Genomic DNA, 15717 nt, shown 5'->3' with positions numbered 1-15717 from the left:
GAAGTGACAAAATCACACGGAACAACCTACAACATCCTTTTCATCTCCCCCATTCTGTGATTTCTGTGAATGGAACTGAGCATCTTCCCCCCACCCCCATCCCTGCAGAAAAACCACCATGCGCTCTCCTTTCCATACGGCCAGGCAAGAGTTAATGCGGCCCTCGATCTCTCTTCCATCCTGGAGGTGGCGCTATTCGGCCTCTCTTGCCTGCTCAACTTCCCAGGCTTTTCCAAACAAGTGCGGGACAGAATTGCAGGCAATAGCCGAGGCTCAGACCAGACTTGTTGATCTCCGCGAAGAGGTGGCAGGAGGAAAGCCGAGAGAGGAAGTCGAGCAGCCCGGATTGAGTGCCCCCAGCAAGCCTGCAGCTTCGTTTCTCCTCTTGCCTTTCCCCCTCAATTGCATTTCCTCTTACAGCTACACACACAAGCAGACACACACACATCCACATCCACTCCAGCGGTCACACACTCACCAGACCCAGACTCGAATACCGAAGATTAAAGACGCGTTTGCAGCCGGGATTGGGCGGAGGGGAAAGCAGCGAGCCGCTGCCCAGCGAAGGGAGAGAGGCCTGGCACAGCCCTGGCCCCCGGGCTGGGGGCGAGCTCCGCCCGACCGGCTCCCACCAGCGCGGGGGGCCGGCAGGGGCTATGCCAGGGCCCTGGCGACCGGAGGCTGCCGCTGAAGAGGTAGGGAGCCGAGCCGAGGCTGAGCAAAGGATGAAAGGCGGGTGGTGGCAGGGTGGTGGGTGGTGGGGGGAGATTTCTGCTGGAAGCCAGGACGCTGCCGGGCGGCAGGGTGGGGGGCGGATTGTGTGTGTGTGTGTGTGTGTGTGTGTGTGTGTGTGTGTGTGTGTGTGTGTGTGTATGTGTGTGTGTGTGTGTGTGGACGCTTTCCTTCTATCCTATCTCCGTTCCCAGTCCAGCGCAGCCTCCCGGGCCGCGGCTCCCGAACACTGACCAGGGACTGGGGGACAAGGGGAGGGGGACAGGGAGGAGCTGACTCGCTGATTAACCCGAGTCTCGAGCTCTGCTCTGGATGTGGAGGGCGATTGAGGGGGAGGGAGGGAGAAGGAAAGGAGGAAACCTGCGGGAGCCTGGGGCGGGGGGAGGGGAACACCACCATTCCCAAACAGCTGGGAGCTCGGGGCATGGATGGGTCGAGACAGTCGGGGTCAGAGAGTCTTCCCCTTCCCCAGGGTGCGCGGGAAGAAAGAGGACGGAGAGGAGGAGAAAAACATTTGAAAGATCAGAAAATACAGCCCAATTCCCCGCCTTCCTCTCCCTCCACCTCCCGTCCCCCCCCCCCCCCCCAAGCTCGGGGAAACGCGCAGAACCAGAGTTATAAAAAGCATCTGCAGGAGGGAAAAAGAGGAGGAGGAGTGATCCGCGGAGGTGGGAGGGAAAGAAAAAGGAAGGGAAACGAGGCTGGCCTGGGAGGACTCCTGCTCCCTCTCTCCCACCCCGATGTGTCTGTGTGTTTGTCTGTGTGTCTGTGCGTCTGTAACTAGACATCAGAGGTCCAAGATCTTCTGACTCTCATTGCCCTCTGGCCAGGTCACTCTTGGGCTGGGGCTGCGCCCCCAGAGTTTAGAGGTCATTGAGGATGGGAAAGGTGCGAGAGTTAGAGACTTTAGGGGTCTCGGGGGCTGTGGGGCGTGTTCCCTTCGAGGAAAATGTGGGGCCCGGAGACCTAACAAACCAGCTGTTCGAATACTCCGTGCACCCACAGGCCCCGTTTAGTTTCTTCTCGCTTACTGTCCCCGCTTTATCTCTAGACGAATGAGAAAGGGAGGGAGGAAAGCCCCAAAGCAATCTACTCTCTTATCATATAGTATTTATTGGAGCAAAAATTGAAACTATTTAAAACACACACACACAAAGTTTTTCCTTTTACAGGCCCCTGACGCTTTTCTCAGGCTCTGATGGAAGCCCCCAGTCATTAGGTTCAGCACTTCGACGGGGCGGACAGCGCCCCTGAGCTGAATCTGCTGCTTTGCCCAGAGCCGAAGGGTTTCTTTCCGAGTTCTGGGGCACTTACTCGAACCTCCTCCACCCCCTCTTCTTCGGGATCCGGGCCACCGACTAGAGGCTGAGCGTACCGCCTCAATCTCCCCTCCCCCTCAGCTCTCGATAGGGATAGAAGGAAGGAGGCGGGCTTCAGCACTAACAGGAGGGACAGCGCTCTGGTCGCTCCGCCTTCAGCCCAGAGCCTCTTAGCCCTGAGGCTCAGGCTTGCTGCTGACTGGGTGGACAGAGCGGCCCCGGGACCTACAGACTGTGGGAGGGAGGGAGGGGGCGTCTCTGGCTGGGCTGGGGGTTCAGGCCGCCCCTGCCCAGGCGCAATGAATTCGATCCCTGTTCCTGTCTTGCAGCTGTCGGGATGGAGGTGAAGGGGGACTCATGAGGAGGAGCCACCGCTGACAAAGACCTCCCTCCAGGGGGCTGGCTCCAGCTCTCCCAGCCCCCCTCCCAGTCGCGGGTCGGACTTATTGATCTATTTACTTGGGTCAAGGGGGGGCGGGAGGGAGGGCGAGTGGCGGCGGCCGAACCCGCGATGCCGTCGGGCATGACGAAGCATGGCTCCCGTTCCACCACCTCCCTGCCGCCGGACCCTATGGAGATCATCCGGAGCAAGGCATGTTCCCGTCGAGTCAAACTGAACGTCGGGGGACTGGCCCACGAGGTCCTGTGGCGGACTCTGGACCGCCTGCCCCGCACACGGCTGGGTCGACTTAGAGACTGTAACACTCACGACTCGCTCATGGACGTCTGCGATGATTACAGCCTGGACGGCAATGAATACTTCTTCGACCGTCACCCGGGAGCCTTCACGTCCATTCTGAACTTCTACCGCACTGGCAAGCTGCACATGATGGAAGAGATGTGTGCGCTCTCCTTCAGCCAAGAGCTGGACTACTGGGGCATCGATGAAATATACCTGGAGTCTTGCTGTCAGGCAAGGTACCACCAGAAAAAAGAGCAAATGAATGAGGAGCTGAAGAGGGAGGCAGAGACTCTGCGGGAGCGAGAGGGAGAGGAGTTCGACAACACATGCTGTGCTGAGAAGAGGAAGAAGTTATGGGACCTGCTGGAGAAGCCCAACTCCTCTGTAGCTGCTAAGGTAAGCCTGGGCTAAGTGGAGTCTCTCTTCCTGGGGGAAAAGCCTTGACCAAAAGGAGAGGAGAGCAGTCTCAGAGACTCTCTTGAGAAACTTCATGGTCGTGAGAAGCGACACTGTTACTTGAGAAGCAGGTGGGAATGGGCAGCAGAAACAACAGCCTCATCCTTTTCGAGGCTGAGCTTTTTCTCAATCACCCACTAGTAGGTGGTAAGGCTTCTCCCCACTCCCCCATATCAGCCATCACATTGGCTTTCTAAGTCCGAGCTGAAAAAGAATGTTCTTTCCTAAAACTTACTGAGAAAAGTAAAGGAAGTAGGGTGAGGAGTGAAGCACTGTCTAAAATGGTTTACTCCCTTGGGATTTCTTGCTCCAAAGAAGCAGTAGCCCACCTTAGGGTTAGTTCTTATTTTCATTTCTTGCTCTTATGCACTGCCCCCTTTGTTTCTTTGGCTGTGACCATAATCCAGTAGCAGGTCTTGGGAAGTTCATGCCTAAAAAGCCTCCAGTAAGGTGCTTACTTCGGCTCAATGGATTTATCTTACTATTTCAAGGTATGAGGTAGAGGGTTCCCTTTAGATTCTGACTTGCCAATAAATCTCTAAATTTCTTATCATTTTGTGCTTTTCATTCTCAGAATGAGAGAGGGGAGAGGAGAGGTATCTTCCTATCTTGGTTAGGGTCAGCATCTGTCAGAGGTTGTTGAGCACTTGGGTTTACTGGAGGCATCTTGGGTTAATCCTCTTGTGACCTCTATGTGTTCCTGGGAGAGAACTGGTTATCTTCATTCCTGATAAATTTCTGTTGTGGAATTTACTCTAGCCAGGGTTAGTCTGGAAGAAGGAGGATGTTAAGGCTGTTCCTGGGTTGACCCACCAGATAGGGGAATCCCCACCCCCTCGGTGCTCTCTCTCCTTCCTTCCCTCCCTCCCTCCCTTTCTTTCTCACTCTCCCTCCATCTCTCTCTCTCTCCTCCCTCTCTTTCTCTCCCTCTCTCCCTTCATCTCTCTCTTCCTCTCTTCTTCCCTCCCTCCCTTTCTCCCTCTCTCTCTCCCATCCATCTCTATCCCAATTCTCTTTTCTTCCTACCTCTCTATCCTTCATTCTCTAATCCAGTATGTGAAGATTTCAGAAATTTAGTGTAAAATCTGGGAAACTGCATGGTGGGAGAAAACAAGAGACTAGCCTTGTGCCATTGAGAGGGAAATGGCTCTGATGAAGCTAAGCTTTCTTTCTGATATTAGGCCAGGTTCTACCCTTTTGTTGAGCAGCTGAAACTGTTCATGGATGACCAGAGAAGGGGATCCGGGATATTTTGTTATCATGGAGATGAACTGAAGCAGAAACCCCCTTGCTGCCAAATCCATTAGAGGTGACAACTGCTGATGATTTCCACCAGTAGGGTCAGTCCCACTGAGCCAATGTTGTTTGGAGTTTGTAAGTAGCCACTATTACAGCAAGATCTTACTTTTTGGAGAACCACAGAATCTCAGAGTTGGAAGAGGCCTCAGAGACTATGCCTGAACAGGAGTCCCTGCTACCAAATATTGATAGGCTGAGCAAAAACATAAAGGTCTTCAGTGGGGGATGAGGGGGAGAGGAAAGGGAAGGGAAGGGATAGTACTACTACTTCCCAAGAAAGTCCAGTCTACTTTTGGAGTAGTCTGATAAGTCAACAGGAAGTTTTTTCCCTGACATCAAGCCTAATTCTGCCCTCTTTAGTCAAGCAGAATGAGTCTAATCCATCTCCCATGTGAAAGATCTTCAAATATATAAAAATAGCTATGATGTATATCATAAATTTTCTTTTTCCCAGGATAAATTTCCCCAGTAACTTTGACCAATATTCATTTAGCCTGATCTGCCCTCTCATCCTAAGAGTCATATAGGAAGTTTAATTCTAAAAATTCTGATAGGCCATTCCAATTTATTCTTTTCAAAGTTTAGAATAATAACAAATATCTGATACCAGGGCCATCCTGAAGCAAGAAGGAAAAGGAGGGGAGTTACCTTGAGTGTCCAGGATCCAATACTGCTGGAAATCATTAACAAGGCAACCAAATATTTTGACACCACTGTATGGTTGTCATCAAGTCAGTTCATCTCTCTGAGCCTGGATTTCCTCATCTGTAGAATGAAGACAATAATACTCACACCACCTACCTCAAGGTTATTTTGAAGAATGTTCCAGATGTAATTTCAACTCACTGGTCAGAAGCATCTTCCTAATATATGAAGAATCTTTGGGAATCATAGAAATGTAAGAAGGACAAGTTGGAAAAGACTTCAGTGATCATTTAGTTCAACTTCCCCATTTTATAGATGAGAAAACTGTTCAGAGAGGAGACAGGTCTTGTTTAAAGACATATTTTACATACACACATATAAGCTAGTGGTAGAATAGATACAAGAACTTATATTTTCTGACACACAGTCTAGTGCTCTTTTCTGTATGTCATGATGGTTCTCACTATAAAGATGTCTATTTTCCTGCATGCTTTCTCAGCCTCTTCAGTCCAACATAATAATTTCATCTTTCTTCCCATTTTAAGGAAATGGCCCCAACCCCTTCTGCCATCCTCCTGTGTGACCTTGTACAATCTACTGCCTCTCCTCAGATAATAGTTTCTTCCTATATAAAAAGCAGGGATTGAACTCAGTTCTATAAGGTCTCTTTTAGCTCTAAAATTCTGTGATCAGTCAGCAGCAATTAGGGTCCTCAAGGTGTTTCCTTGCCAATCTCAGGCTGGTCCTTAAGCAGTGTCAAGGCAGATTCCTACTGTCATTATTCACTGCTGCTTTACTGACTGCCGTTGTCTTCAGGATAATGATGCTGTGTTTGCCAATTTTTCGGTGTCTCACATCTTCAAAGTATTTGACCTGTTATCAAAGAGCTGCTAAAAATAACAGGTAATATTTCACTAATTGCTCTCTTCCTGTCCTCCTTGCAGAACATGAGATACTAGGTTACTTGGGTTCTATCCCCATGGTTGTCTGGTTTTCTCCCCAATTTCACTATCCTTAGCCACTGCCAATTCAGTCCTCTTGTTGTCTGACACAATTATTATGGAAGTAGCCCATTCTGAACTCCTTTCCCATAAAATAGAAGCAAAAATAGAAAGAAAGGGGAGGAATGTTTGACAAATCTTCTCTCTTTCATCACATCTCTAATTCCTATTACCTCTTGTAATGGAGCAGTTTTGTGTTTTATTTCCTGTGGTCTATGAATATATTTGCACATCTTTTTGCTATTCTTTGAAATATTTGTTATAATTTTATTTACCATTTCCCTCCTGCTTCTGTAATTCTTATTTTGGCTCTTATATCTACTTATTCCTGGGACTTACCAATCCCTCCAGTAATGGGAGCATGTTAGTGTTTATACTATAGCTCCAGAACCTATTTTGGGCCATCTTTTGAACCAATAGGAATGGCTCCTCATTCCCTCTGGGATCTATGTTGCCTTTTCTTTTCATGGGATGTAGTTGAAGTCTTTAGCATTATACTGGAATCAGGACTCCTGGGTTTCATAGCAATTTCAGTCATTAAATAGTTCTATCATCTTGAGCACATTATATTTCCTTATTTGAGCTTCAAATTTCTCCTCTGTAAAATGAAACAATTAGATACAATAAGTAATCAATAAACATTTTCAATCAATAAACATTGATTCAATATCAACTATGTGCCAAGCACTGTACTAAATGCTGGAAATACAAAAAAGTATGGTGGCATTGAGAGGGAAGACAATGGCAGCTGACATGGTTAAATGACAAATTACATTTTGAGATCTACCTCTAGATTCTGTCTTACTAGTTGGAGACTAGTAGATTATTCAGTCATTTCTTCTGGAAAAAAGAGATAATGGACAGAAATCACATGGATGGAATGTTGTTCAAAGACGGCAGAAAAATGAGTCAGTATCTGTGGATTATACCAGGAAGAGGCTGGCTACAAGAAATCGCCTTACACTGGGGATCCACTCAGATATTCAATTTTCCTAGAGATCAGCTGAAACCTTTATAGAGACCAATGAATATTATTATTCTTCAAAAAATTATTATTTTTAGTTTCTGTGGATACCTCCTCCACCAATGTAGCCTCTCCATTCCTTCATCCACCAATCACTTCACAAGCACTTATCAAACACCTAGTCTGTTCCATGTATGGTGCTACAAAGACAAAAATGAAATATTTCCTGACTTTTACAGAGCTTGCATTCTATCATATGTTGGTGACAAAAATAAGCTACTCTCCTAATACTAGATCTTGTTCAGCATAGTGCAGTGGGAAACACATTCTTCTTTAAGTTAAAACAATTCCAAGTTCAGTTCTAATATGGCAGTTTGATTTTGGGTAAATCCTTTAACCTTTCTGAGTCGTCATTTCCTCAACTCCAGAATGGGGATATTAATATTTGCATTACATATCTCACTTGGGTGTTGTAAAGAATGTTCTACATTGACTTAGATGCACAATAAATGTATGAATTATTATTCCCACTGTGTCATGGTGAAGTAGTCTCCTCCTCTAGGTTGAGCCCTTCAAGAAGATAAGCTCCACATGCTAGTCGAAGACATTATAGGACCAGTTCATGAGAGAAGATGATATTCTCGAGAACTGGGAAATTAAGAAGAAATAGGTGCCCAGTGGAAGACTATTCTTAGTTGAGAGTTATGGGTCCAAATTCCTAATCCAGTTTAATCTCTGTCAATATTTTCTTCTGCTATTATTCTTTTAATCACTGGGCAACTCAATGACCAGTTTCTAAACCTCTCAAAGTGGGAGAGACAACAGTTGTGATGGATTGTCTATGAAGATGTCAATAGGGGCATTTCAATTTCTTAGCTTTTAGTGGATCTGGAGATGACTCAAATGTAACTCCTGGGAACAGGTGTATCGTGGAGAACCCTTCTGTTCCCAGGAAGCTGCTAACAATCTCATGGCAACCAAGGAAAAGGACTTTGGTTCAGTTAAAGAAACTTCAATTAGAGGCAGCTGTTAATGGAATGGACTGCTTCAGGAGGTAGTGAGTTCTCTGTCATTTGAAGTACAGAGGATTATAGAATTGGAGTCAGAATGGAGAGGAGAGACCATTTAGTCCAGCCCTCTTACAGATGACAAAGCTAAGAGGAGGGGGAAGGGGAAATAACTTGTCACACCATTATTGAGCAGTAAGGCTGAAATTTAAACCAGGCTCTTCTGATTCCAATTCCAGATACTAGCCTTCTGTGTATTGGTCAATAACCCCTTGTTAAGATTTGTGTTTTAGTTAGAAATTGTAGTAAAAGCAGTGCATTGTGAGGAAGATTCACTGAATCTTGAAGCAAGAGACCAGAGTTCCAATCTTGGTTCTGCCTCTTGCTGGCTGTATAACTGTGAGCAAATCGATGAACTTCTCTGAATTTCAGTTTTCTTATTTGCAAGCTAGGAATAAACACAGGGATGTTAGGAGATTTATAAAGCTTGAAGAACTCTATAAATATGACACATTAATGTGAGCCTAACTCAATAACAATTAAATTATTACCTCTAAAGTCCCTCCTAAATCTAAAGTTATATGTTTTTCCAAAGTCTGTGACCAGAGGATGTGGCTAAGGTAGTTTCTGACATGGATGAGTTATATACCATGAACCAAATCCAGATTGGGAAAGAAGTTTACCAGATAGTTATGGCTGATTCTTTCCTTTTTTTCCTTGTCTCCCCACTCTAATGAAAGTGATCTCTCTTTTATTAAATTCCTCAAAATTTCTGGTTTTTATCTTGTTTTGCTTTATATTAAAATTATTTGTGTACTTTTCCTTCTCCCAATTAGATAGTTAGAAAATAAATTAGAATTTGGCTCCTCGAGAGCAAGACTTGTGGCATATCTATTTTTTGTATCCCTAGTATGTAGCATGCAGGGATAGATTCTAGACCTGTGATTTTATTGGAATAGGGAGCTCCTGATGAGATCATATTTATAATGTGCTTAACATAGTGCCTGGCACATAATAGGTACTTAATAAATGCTTGTTTCCATCTACCAATGGCAGGTCAGCATCTTTCTCAGGTCTAGTTTCAGTGAGCTATCTAGAGATTGCCTGGCCAGGGTGTATCAGAGGTAAGACTTGAACCTAGATCTTAATGGGGCACATAATTCAATGGGCATTTGTTGAATTGAAATTCTTTGGAATCTTCCATTTTTCAAGCATAAGGTCCACTGCTTGAATAGTTCTTTGTTATGGGAATGGGAAGCTGGGGGACAGTGTAGGGTAGGGGAGAGAGCATACCATACATAACTTTAGGAGACCTGGCTTTGATATGTAGTTCTTCTATTTGTTAGCTGTATGAACTTGGTTAAGTCATTTAACTTGCTATTTAACCCATTGACTATATATATAATCATGGCTGAGTCACAGTGAGGGAAGCAATAGTTCCTTTGTATTCTGCCCTTATACAGCAACATATTCAGCATATTCAGTTCTGAGCACCATGTTTTAGGAGAGCACATTGATAATCTGAAAGGGCATCCAGAAGAGTATGATCCAAATGGTGAAGGGCCTTGCTTGCGATCATGTCACTTTATGAAAAAACTGATAATGTTTAGCCAGAATTATATGGGAAGGGGGCATAAGATTACTCTCACAATTCATCTAGTCCAAGCCTTTCATTTTATGTGATGTGTCTTCAAGTATTAGAAGGACTATCATATGCCAGAGGGATTGTGCAGCTTGGACCCAGAGGGCAGAATTAGGAAGCAATGGATATAATTTGAAGCAATAGATTTACCTTCATTTGGAGGAAATCTTCCTTATAGTTATTATCCAAAAGTTAAATGAGCTGCTTTAAGAGACAGGGGGATCCTCCTCACTTTAAGTGAAAGCTGAATGATCATTTTCTAAGAACGTAGTAGTTTCTTGTTCAATTAGGAGTGAACTATATGAAGCAACAGAAGAGTAGATAGAGCTCTGGACTTGGAATCAGAAAAGCCTGGGTCAAATCCTACATTAGACATTTAGTTGACGTGACCAGATAGTGCAGTGGAGAGGACGCTGGACCTGGAGTCAGAAAAAATCTGCTTTCAAATTTAAGTTTGGATTTTCATTATCTTGTGAGCACATGGATATTAAAGAAGAAAGCCTGGATTTTACCTTAAATCCTCTGTTTCCAAATCCAGGTTTCTTTCTACTACACCAAGACAGAAATACTGATATTTAAGGTTAGAACCGTACTTTGGCTTTTGAGGTCAACATTCTGATGTTTCTAGACAAATCATGATCAGTTAACATCCACAATGTTAACAAACAATTAACTTATAAATCAGACTCCTTTGGGAAGTCTGGTTGGAAAGGGTTTGGTTGGGAAAAGTTGGGTTAAATGAAATGCACTGATCATTCTAAAACCTCTTTGTGGAAAAAAAAACAGGTCTTTGTACGCTTTTAAAGGGGATTATAGCCAGTGGGTTGTAGTCAGGGGTATGCTGGTAAACATTTAACAACTGGCTTTCTGAAAATGCTGGACATACTTTTCAGTTTAATCAGCATTGTCAGCATTTTCTCCATTAAATCTAAACAATTAACAAAACAGTCTTAGCATTTTCTCCATTAAATCTAAACAATTAACACAATAGTCAATCAAGCCCTGACTTGCAGTTTGCTGATTTCTGATGTATTAAGGGTCACACTGAAAATTTAATAATCAGTTCTCAAGAATCATCATGAACTGATTTAGGCTCAGCCTAGGCTATTGGTCATATTGCTTTTTAATGTTTGCATGTTCCATGCTGTCGTTTTGGTTAAGAGAGAAAGATATGACATGGTCCTCAAGGTAGGAAACCTGGTTATATGTCAGAGAAGTGCCAGGGGCCATTTAATTATTGGTATAGATTGCCAATTAGATTTAGGTTATAGTATAAATTTTTTATTATAGCTTTTTATTGACAAAACATATGCATGGGTAATTTTTCAGCATTGATCCTTGCAAAAACTTCTGTTCTATATAGTATAAATTTTTAAACAAATAACATGAACAATAGGACCCTCAGGAAGTTACTTAATCTCTCTGGCCCTCAGTTCCTCATGTGTAAAATGAGGGGGATTTGGACTAAGATCCCTTCCTATTCTAAATCCATGATTCTATAATACAGGACCCAGAAACTGGGTGTGACAAAGCCATTATGAAGGGGAGAGTGGAATGGGAGGATGCCATTCCAGAGGGAAGGATCTATGTTCTCTTTAGGGCCTTTAGGCCAGGAGAAAAATGACTGATGGCAACAGGCAGGAGCAATATAAGAAAATGAGAGGACTAGCCAGCCCAGGGTATATTTATGAAGCCTGAAGTCATCTAGTTATGTGGTGAGTATTTTGATTCACTCATAATCCAATTTTAATTTGTGGATTTATGATTTTTCCATGTAAACAAACTTTTGAAGTTTGCTTTGGCTACATACAGACAGGATATTGGCAGTAAGAATTACAGAATCATAACACATAAGAGCTGAACTAAGATCACAGCTCGTCCTGTCCAACCACTTGAATCATAAATTCCTTCTATGACACCCCCAATGAAGTTATCCAGCCCTCTTATGTATCCTTCTAGTCACAAATAGCTCAATTCTTGCCAAGCAGCCCATTCCATTGTTAGGGAGCCATGATTGTTAGAAAATCCCATCCACATTTAAATCCAAATCTGCCTTCCTTTTGCTTCCATCCATTTCTCCTGAGGCCACACAGAACATTTTTTAAAAAGATAATTCTGGATCAAGAAACAACTGAGTAGTTTTTGGAGTACAAAAGGACTACAAGAGTACTAATACAAGAGTACTAGAGATCAAAGAATAGATAGAGCTGAATGTTGAGACTGTCCATCAGAGAAGGAACAACTTGAGACAGACCTTTCACTCTCCTCACCTCTCTTAAGATGAGTTTAGTCATAATATGTATCCTTTTGGCCCTCTAACTAATGGCTTTAATCTCATTGTCCTCTCTGACCTTGAGTTTATTTATGAAATGAGATAAAAATACCTGGGCTACCTATCTAATGGGAGTGTTGTAAGGACAGTTGCTTATAAACTGCTGAGACTTTATAGAAATGGGAGCTTTAGTACATAGTGGAGTTCAGAACCAGGCTCTGATATTTAAGGATCAGTTGAGCACTAAGTCATTTAAATTCAATGTGGCTTAGTTTCTTCATCTGTTAAATGAGGTTAATAACATTTCCACTCCCTAATTCATGAGGAAACAGCATTAAGTGTTTTGAGGAAAATGCATTTTAAAAAACCTTAAAACACTATAGAAATATGATAATTTGGGCGGGGGGAGAGAGGGAGATCTGATCCTTTGATTTTAGCAATGTAAGAGAATTCTAGTGTGAAAATTCTCTCCGCTGATGGAGCTGAAAAGCTTTTTGTAACTTATAATTTTTTTTCTTAATGGTATTTATTTTTCCAAATAAATGTAAAGATAGTTTTCAACATTTATTTTATAAGATTTTGTGTTCCAAGCTTTCTCCCTTCTTCTCTTATCTTTAATCTGGCCAAAACAGTGAGCAATCTGATATAAGTTATACATGTTCTGTAACTTATAATTATACAATTGTTTGGAGACAGAGACATTGACGACTTACCCTGAATTAGCAAGATAAGTCTAAGACAGAACTTGAACCCATGTTTTCCTGATTCCAAGATTGGTTCTTTATACACGATGGCACATTGCCTCCTAGATACTATTATAACTATTATCATTATTATTTCCTGAACCACCATGGAGAATTGCCTATCTCTTGCTTTTTCACTCGGCAATACTCCAACTTCCAGTAAATGACCCACCCAAACACTGCAGAAAGGATAAGCCAAGAACTGAGCTCCTGGGTAATTTAGTTGAATCATAGCATTTTAGAGCTGGAAGGAACCCTACATATTCATCTAATCCAATCCCCTCATTTTTTTCAGATAGGGAAACTGAGGCTCAGAGAGAAAGGGGCTTTTCCAAGGTTTCACAGAAAGTGTTAGAATCAACATTGGAACCCACGTCTTTTCAGCCCCTAATTCAGCAAGTCTTTCTATTATCCCTCTTTTCCCACAGGAGTGCTTAGTTTAGGGAAAAACAAAATTATTCAAATCTACTTATTTCAGGAAGAAAAGAAATCCCCATGGATAGATTAAGAGAAAGGGGGAACACGTCATCTCATTGTCTTATTGCTCTGTGAAAAGAATGTTCCCGCTGACCTCAAAAATGGTAAATTCAGTCAAATAAAGGTCATAAGTGATTGTTCTAGCTCCTATAAGCCTAGCTTGGGTAATTTATGCAGAATTCAGGGAAGCTGCCAGTGACATATTGGGGGTAGAAGGAGGAGTTCGTGGCTGGTTGCTATAAACGCATGTAATATTTGTGCCAATGGAGATGACTGATTGGGCAGGACTACAGAAATAACATTTAAGCTTTCTACCAAGAAGAGGTAGATTCCCAAAGGGAATCAGGCTGCCTCAGTAATAGTTCAGGAACTCCTCATCTCCCAAGGTCTTCAATTGGAGGCTAAATGACCACTTGCTAGAGATGTCTGGTGAGATCCTCTTCATTCAGGTCTATGGATTGGACTACTTATCCTCTGAGATCTTTTCCAGACCTGAGATTCTATAATGCTATGATTCAGTGCCCAAAGTCAATGATAGTTAATTAATAAGCCTGTGATGGCAGGAACCATTTCTCCTCACTAATGAGACTAATTTCTTATTCTTAGATGTTCCCTATAGTGAGAACTTTCTAAAGGCTAATAAATTCAGTGGCAGAGCCCCTAAGGACTACTAGCTTTACCTGGATTGTGGAATAAATGTTGTTGGAACTTCTTGTGGAAGGCTATTTATGCTTTCATGTCCTGACTCTTTCGTTGCCTTCAAAGGAAAGCCAGCAACATCCCACTGAATCACAGCATCTTAGAGTTGAAAGAGAACTTAGAGGGTATCCTACAGACCCCTATTTGTCAGGGATTCCCTCTATATTATCCCTGACAAGTGGTCATCTAACCTCTATTTAAAGACCTGCAGTGATGGGAACTCTCTGCTATGCAAGACAGCCTAGGGGAAAAGTAGGAAGAAGAAATAGAAATAATAAAAAAGACCATCTCCTAGAGGTGGAAAAGATTAACTCTGTGTTCCAAGAGCTCTAATATCCTGGCTATACTCAATGATTCCAAAACCTAGGAAACCAAAATGGCCTACATCCTTTCCCTATCCCATCAGTCCCCACTGAAATCATATAGCAACAGGGGTCCAAGAGGTCAGATAATCCCTCTTTCTGTCTTTGTATAGGACCAAACAGAATCATTCTAGGCAAAGTATAATTCATTCTGCTTTTCAAGACAGAAATTCTTCAACCTACCTTGGTCATCCATTCTAGTATTTACCAAACTTCACTTGTTAAGATAATCTTCCTTAAGTCCAACCTAAATCCTTCAAGTTGTAGCTTTTCATTTCTGTTCATTTCCATTAGTGTTGCCTTCATTGGAGATAAAGAAGAGGGTCTAGTGACCCTCCTGACATAATTAAAACTACTTTGGGGTCATTCCTTAGTTTTTCTTTTTCCCAATTCCTTTAGCCTTAGCAAAAGTTTTCAAGGACCACCTAGAGCTGTCCAACAATTTCTGTCTTAAACTTAATTTTACAATTAGCAAAGTGTTTTCCCATACATTCTTTTACTTGGTCCCCAAACACCCTGTGAGTTAAGGAAGGAAAGTGTTAACTTATTACTCTACAGATGAGGAAATTAATTCTAAAAAGAGTGAAATGATTTACCTAACATGACAAATAGTAAAAGATATATCTGAAATTTGAACCCCCAAACCTTCTGTTTTCAAATTCATCACTCTACTATGTCCATTCTAACACTAAGGCCATGGTTAGGCAATAAAGAGCAATCTCATTTAGGCTTAGTATTAAATTCACTCAATGATTCTCAACCCCCATCTTGATTATACCATTATAGACACAACTCTAGGAAGTACAGTAGTGTAGGCTGGATGCTGTTAAGCAAGAGGGATAATATGGTACCTGGGACTGAATCTGGGTTTATAGCCAGGAAGCCTGTATTCACCTTGGATCTTGATCATACTCAAGTCGCTTCCTCTTCAGAACCTCAGTTTTCTGTAAAATGGGAATAAGAATACTTGGACTATCTACCTCAACTAGGTTGTTGTGAGATAAGCATTTTGTACATCTTTAAAGCCTTATTTAAATGCTAGTTGTTACTAGTACTCAACTGGAGAAGTGATATGTACTCATTACTCAGACCTGTGACTTTGGGAAAAACAATAACAACAACAAAATGGAAATCAGAATTTATATAATGATTTAATATTGTAAAGCACTGTATATGTTAACTCTGGGCCTTGGTTTCCTTATATTGCCATTTTCTTATCTATAAGATAAGGAAAATAATACCTAGGCTCTCCAATTTTTTTATATTTTTGTGAAGGAAGTGCTTCATAAACCTTAAAGTGGCAAAAATGTGAGCTTTTATTATCGCTCCTATTGCTATCTCTTCTGAGTTTATGATTCCAGTTCTATGATTTTCCCTAAGGCTGTGCTCAGGTAGTCTCTAGCACAGTTCCTACATT

General features: G+C 42.5%; 1 protein-coding gene across 2 annotated transcripts in view; it reads left to right on the top strand.

Moving 5' to 3' along the window:
* Window positions 1-252: 252 nt before the first annotated feature.
* Window positions 253-15717, top strand: part of KCNB1 (potassium voltage-gated channel subfamily B member 1) — a 125027-nt gene continuing 109562 nt past the window's right edge. The window contains exons 1-2 of one of the 2 annotated variants that reach the window (XM_074288571.1): window positions 253-695; window positions 2381-3129. In XM_074288571.1, the coding sequence (XP_074144672.1) occupies window positions 2563-3129 (567 nt within the window). In that variant the 5' untranslated portion in view covers window positions 253-695; window positions 2381-2562. Of the gene's footprint in view, window positions 696-1357; window positions 3130-15717 lie in introns of those variants that run through there. The other variant, XM_074288572.1, reaches the window with a different exon arrangement.

This window comes from Sminthopsis crassicaudata, chromosome 2 (assembly GCF_048593235.1).
Source record: "Sminthopsis crassicaudata isolate SCR6 chromosome 2, ASM4859323v1, whole genome shotgun sequence".
Classification (NCBI taxonomy): domain Eukaryota; kingdom Metazoa; phylum Chordata; class Mammalia; order Dasyuromorphia; family Dasyuridae; genus Sminthopsis; species Sminthopsis crassicaudata.
Note: the sequence above shows the minus strand (reverse complement) of the source record. Positions and strands in the feature narration are given on the sequence as shown.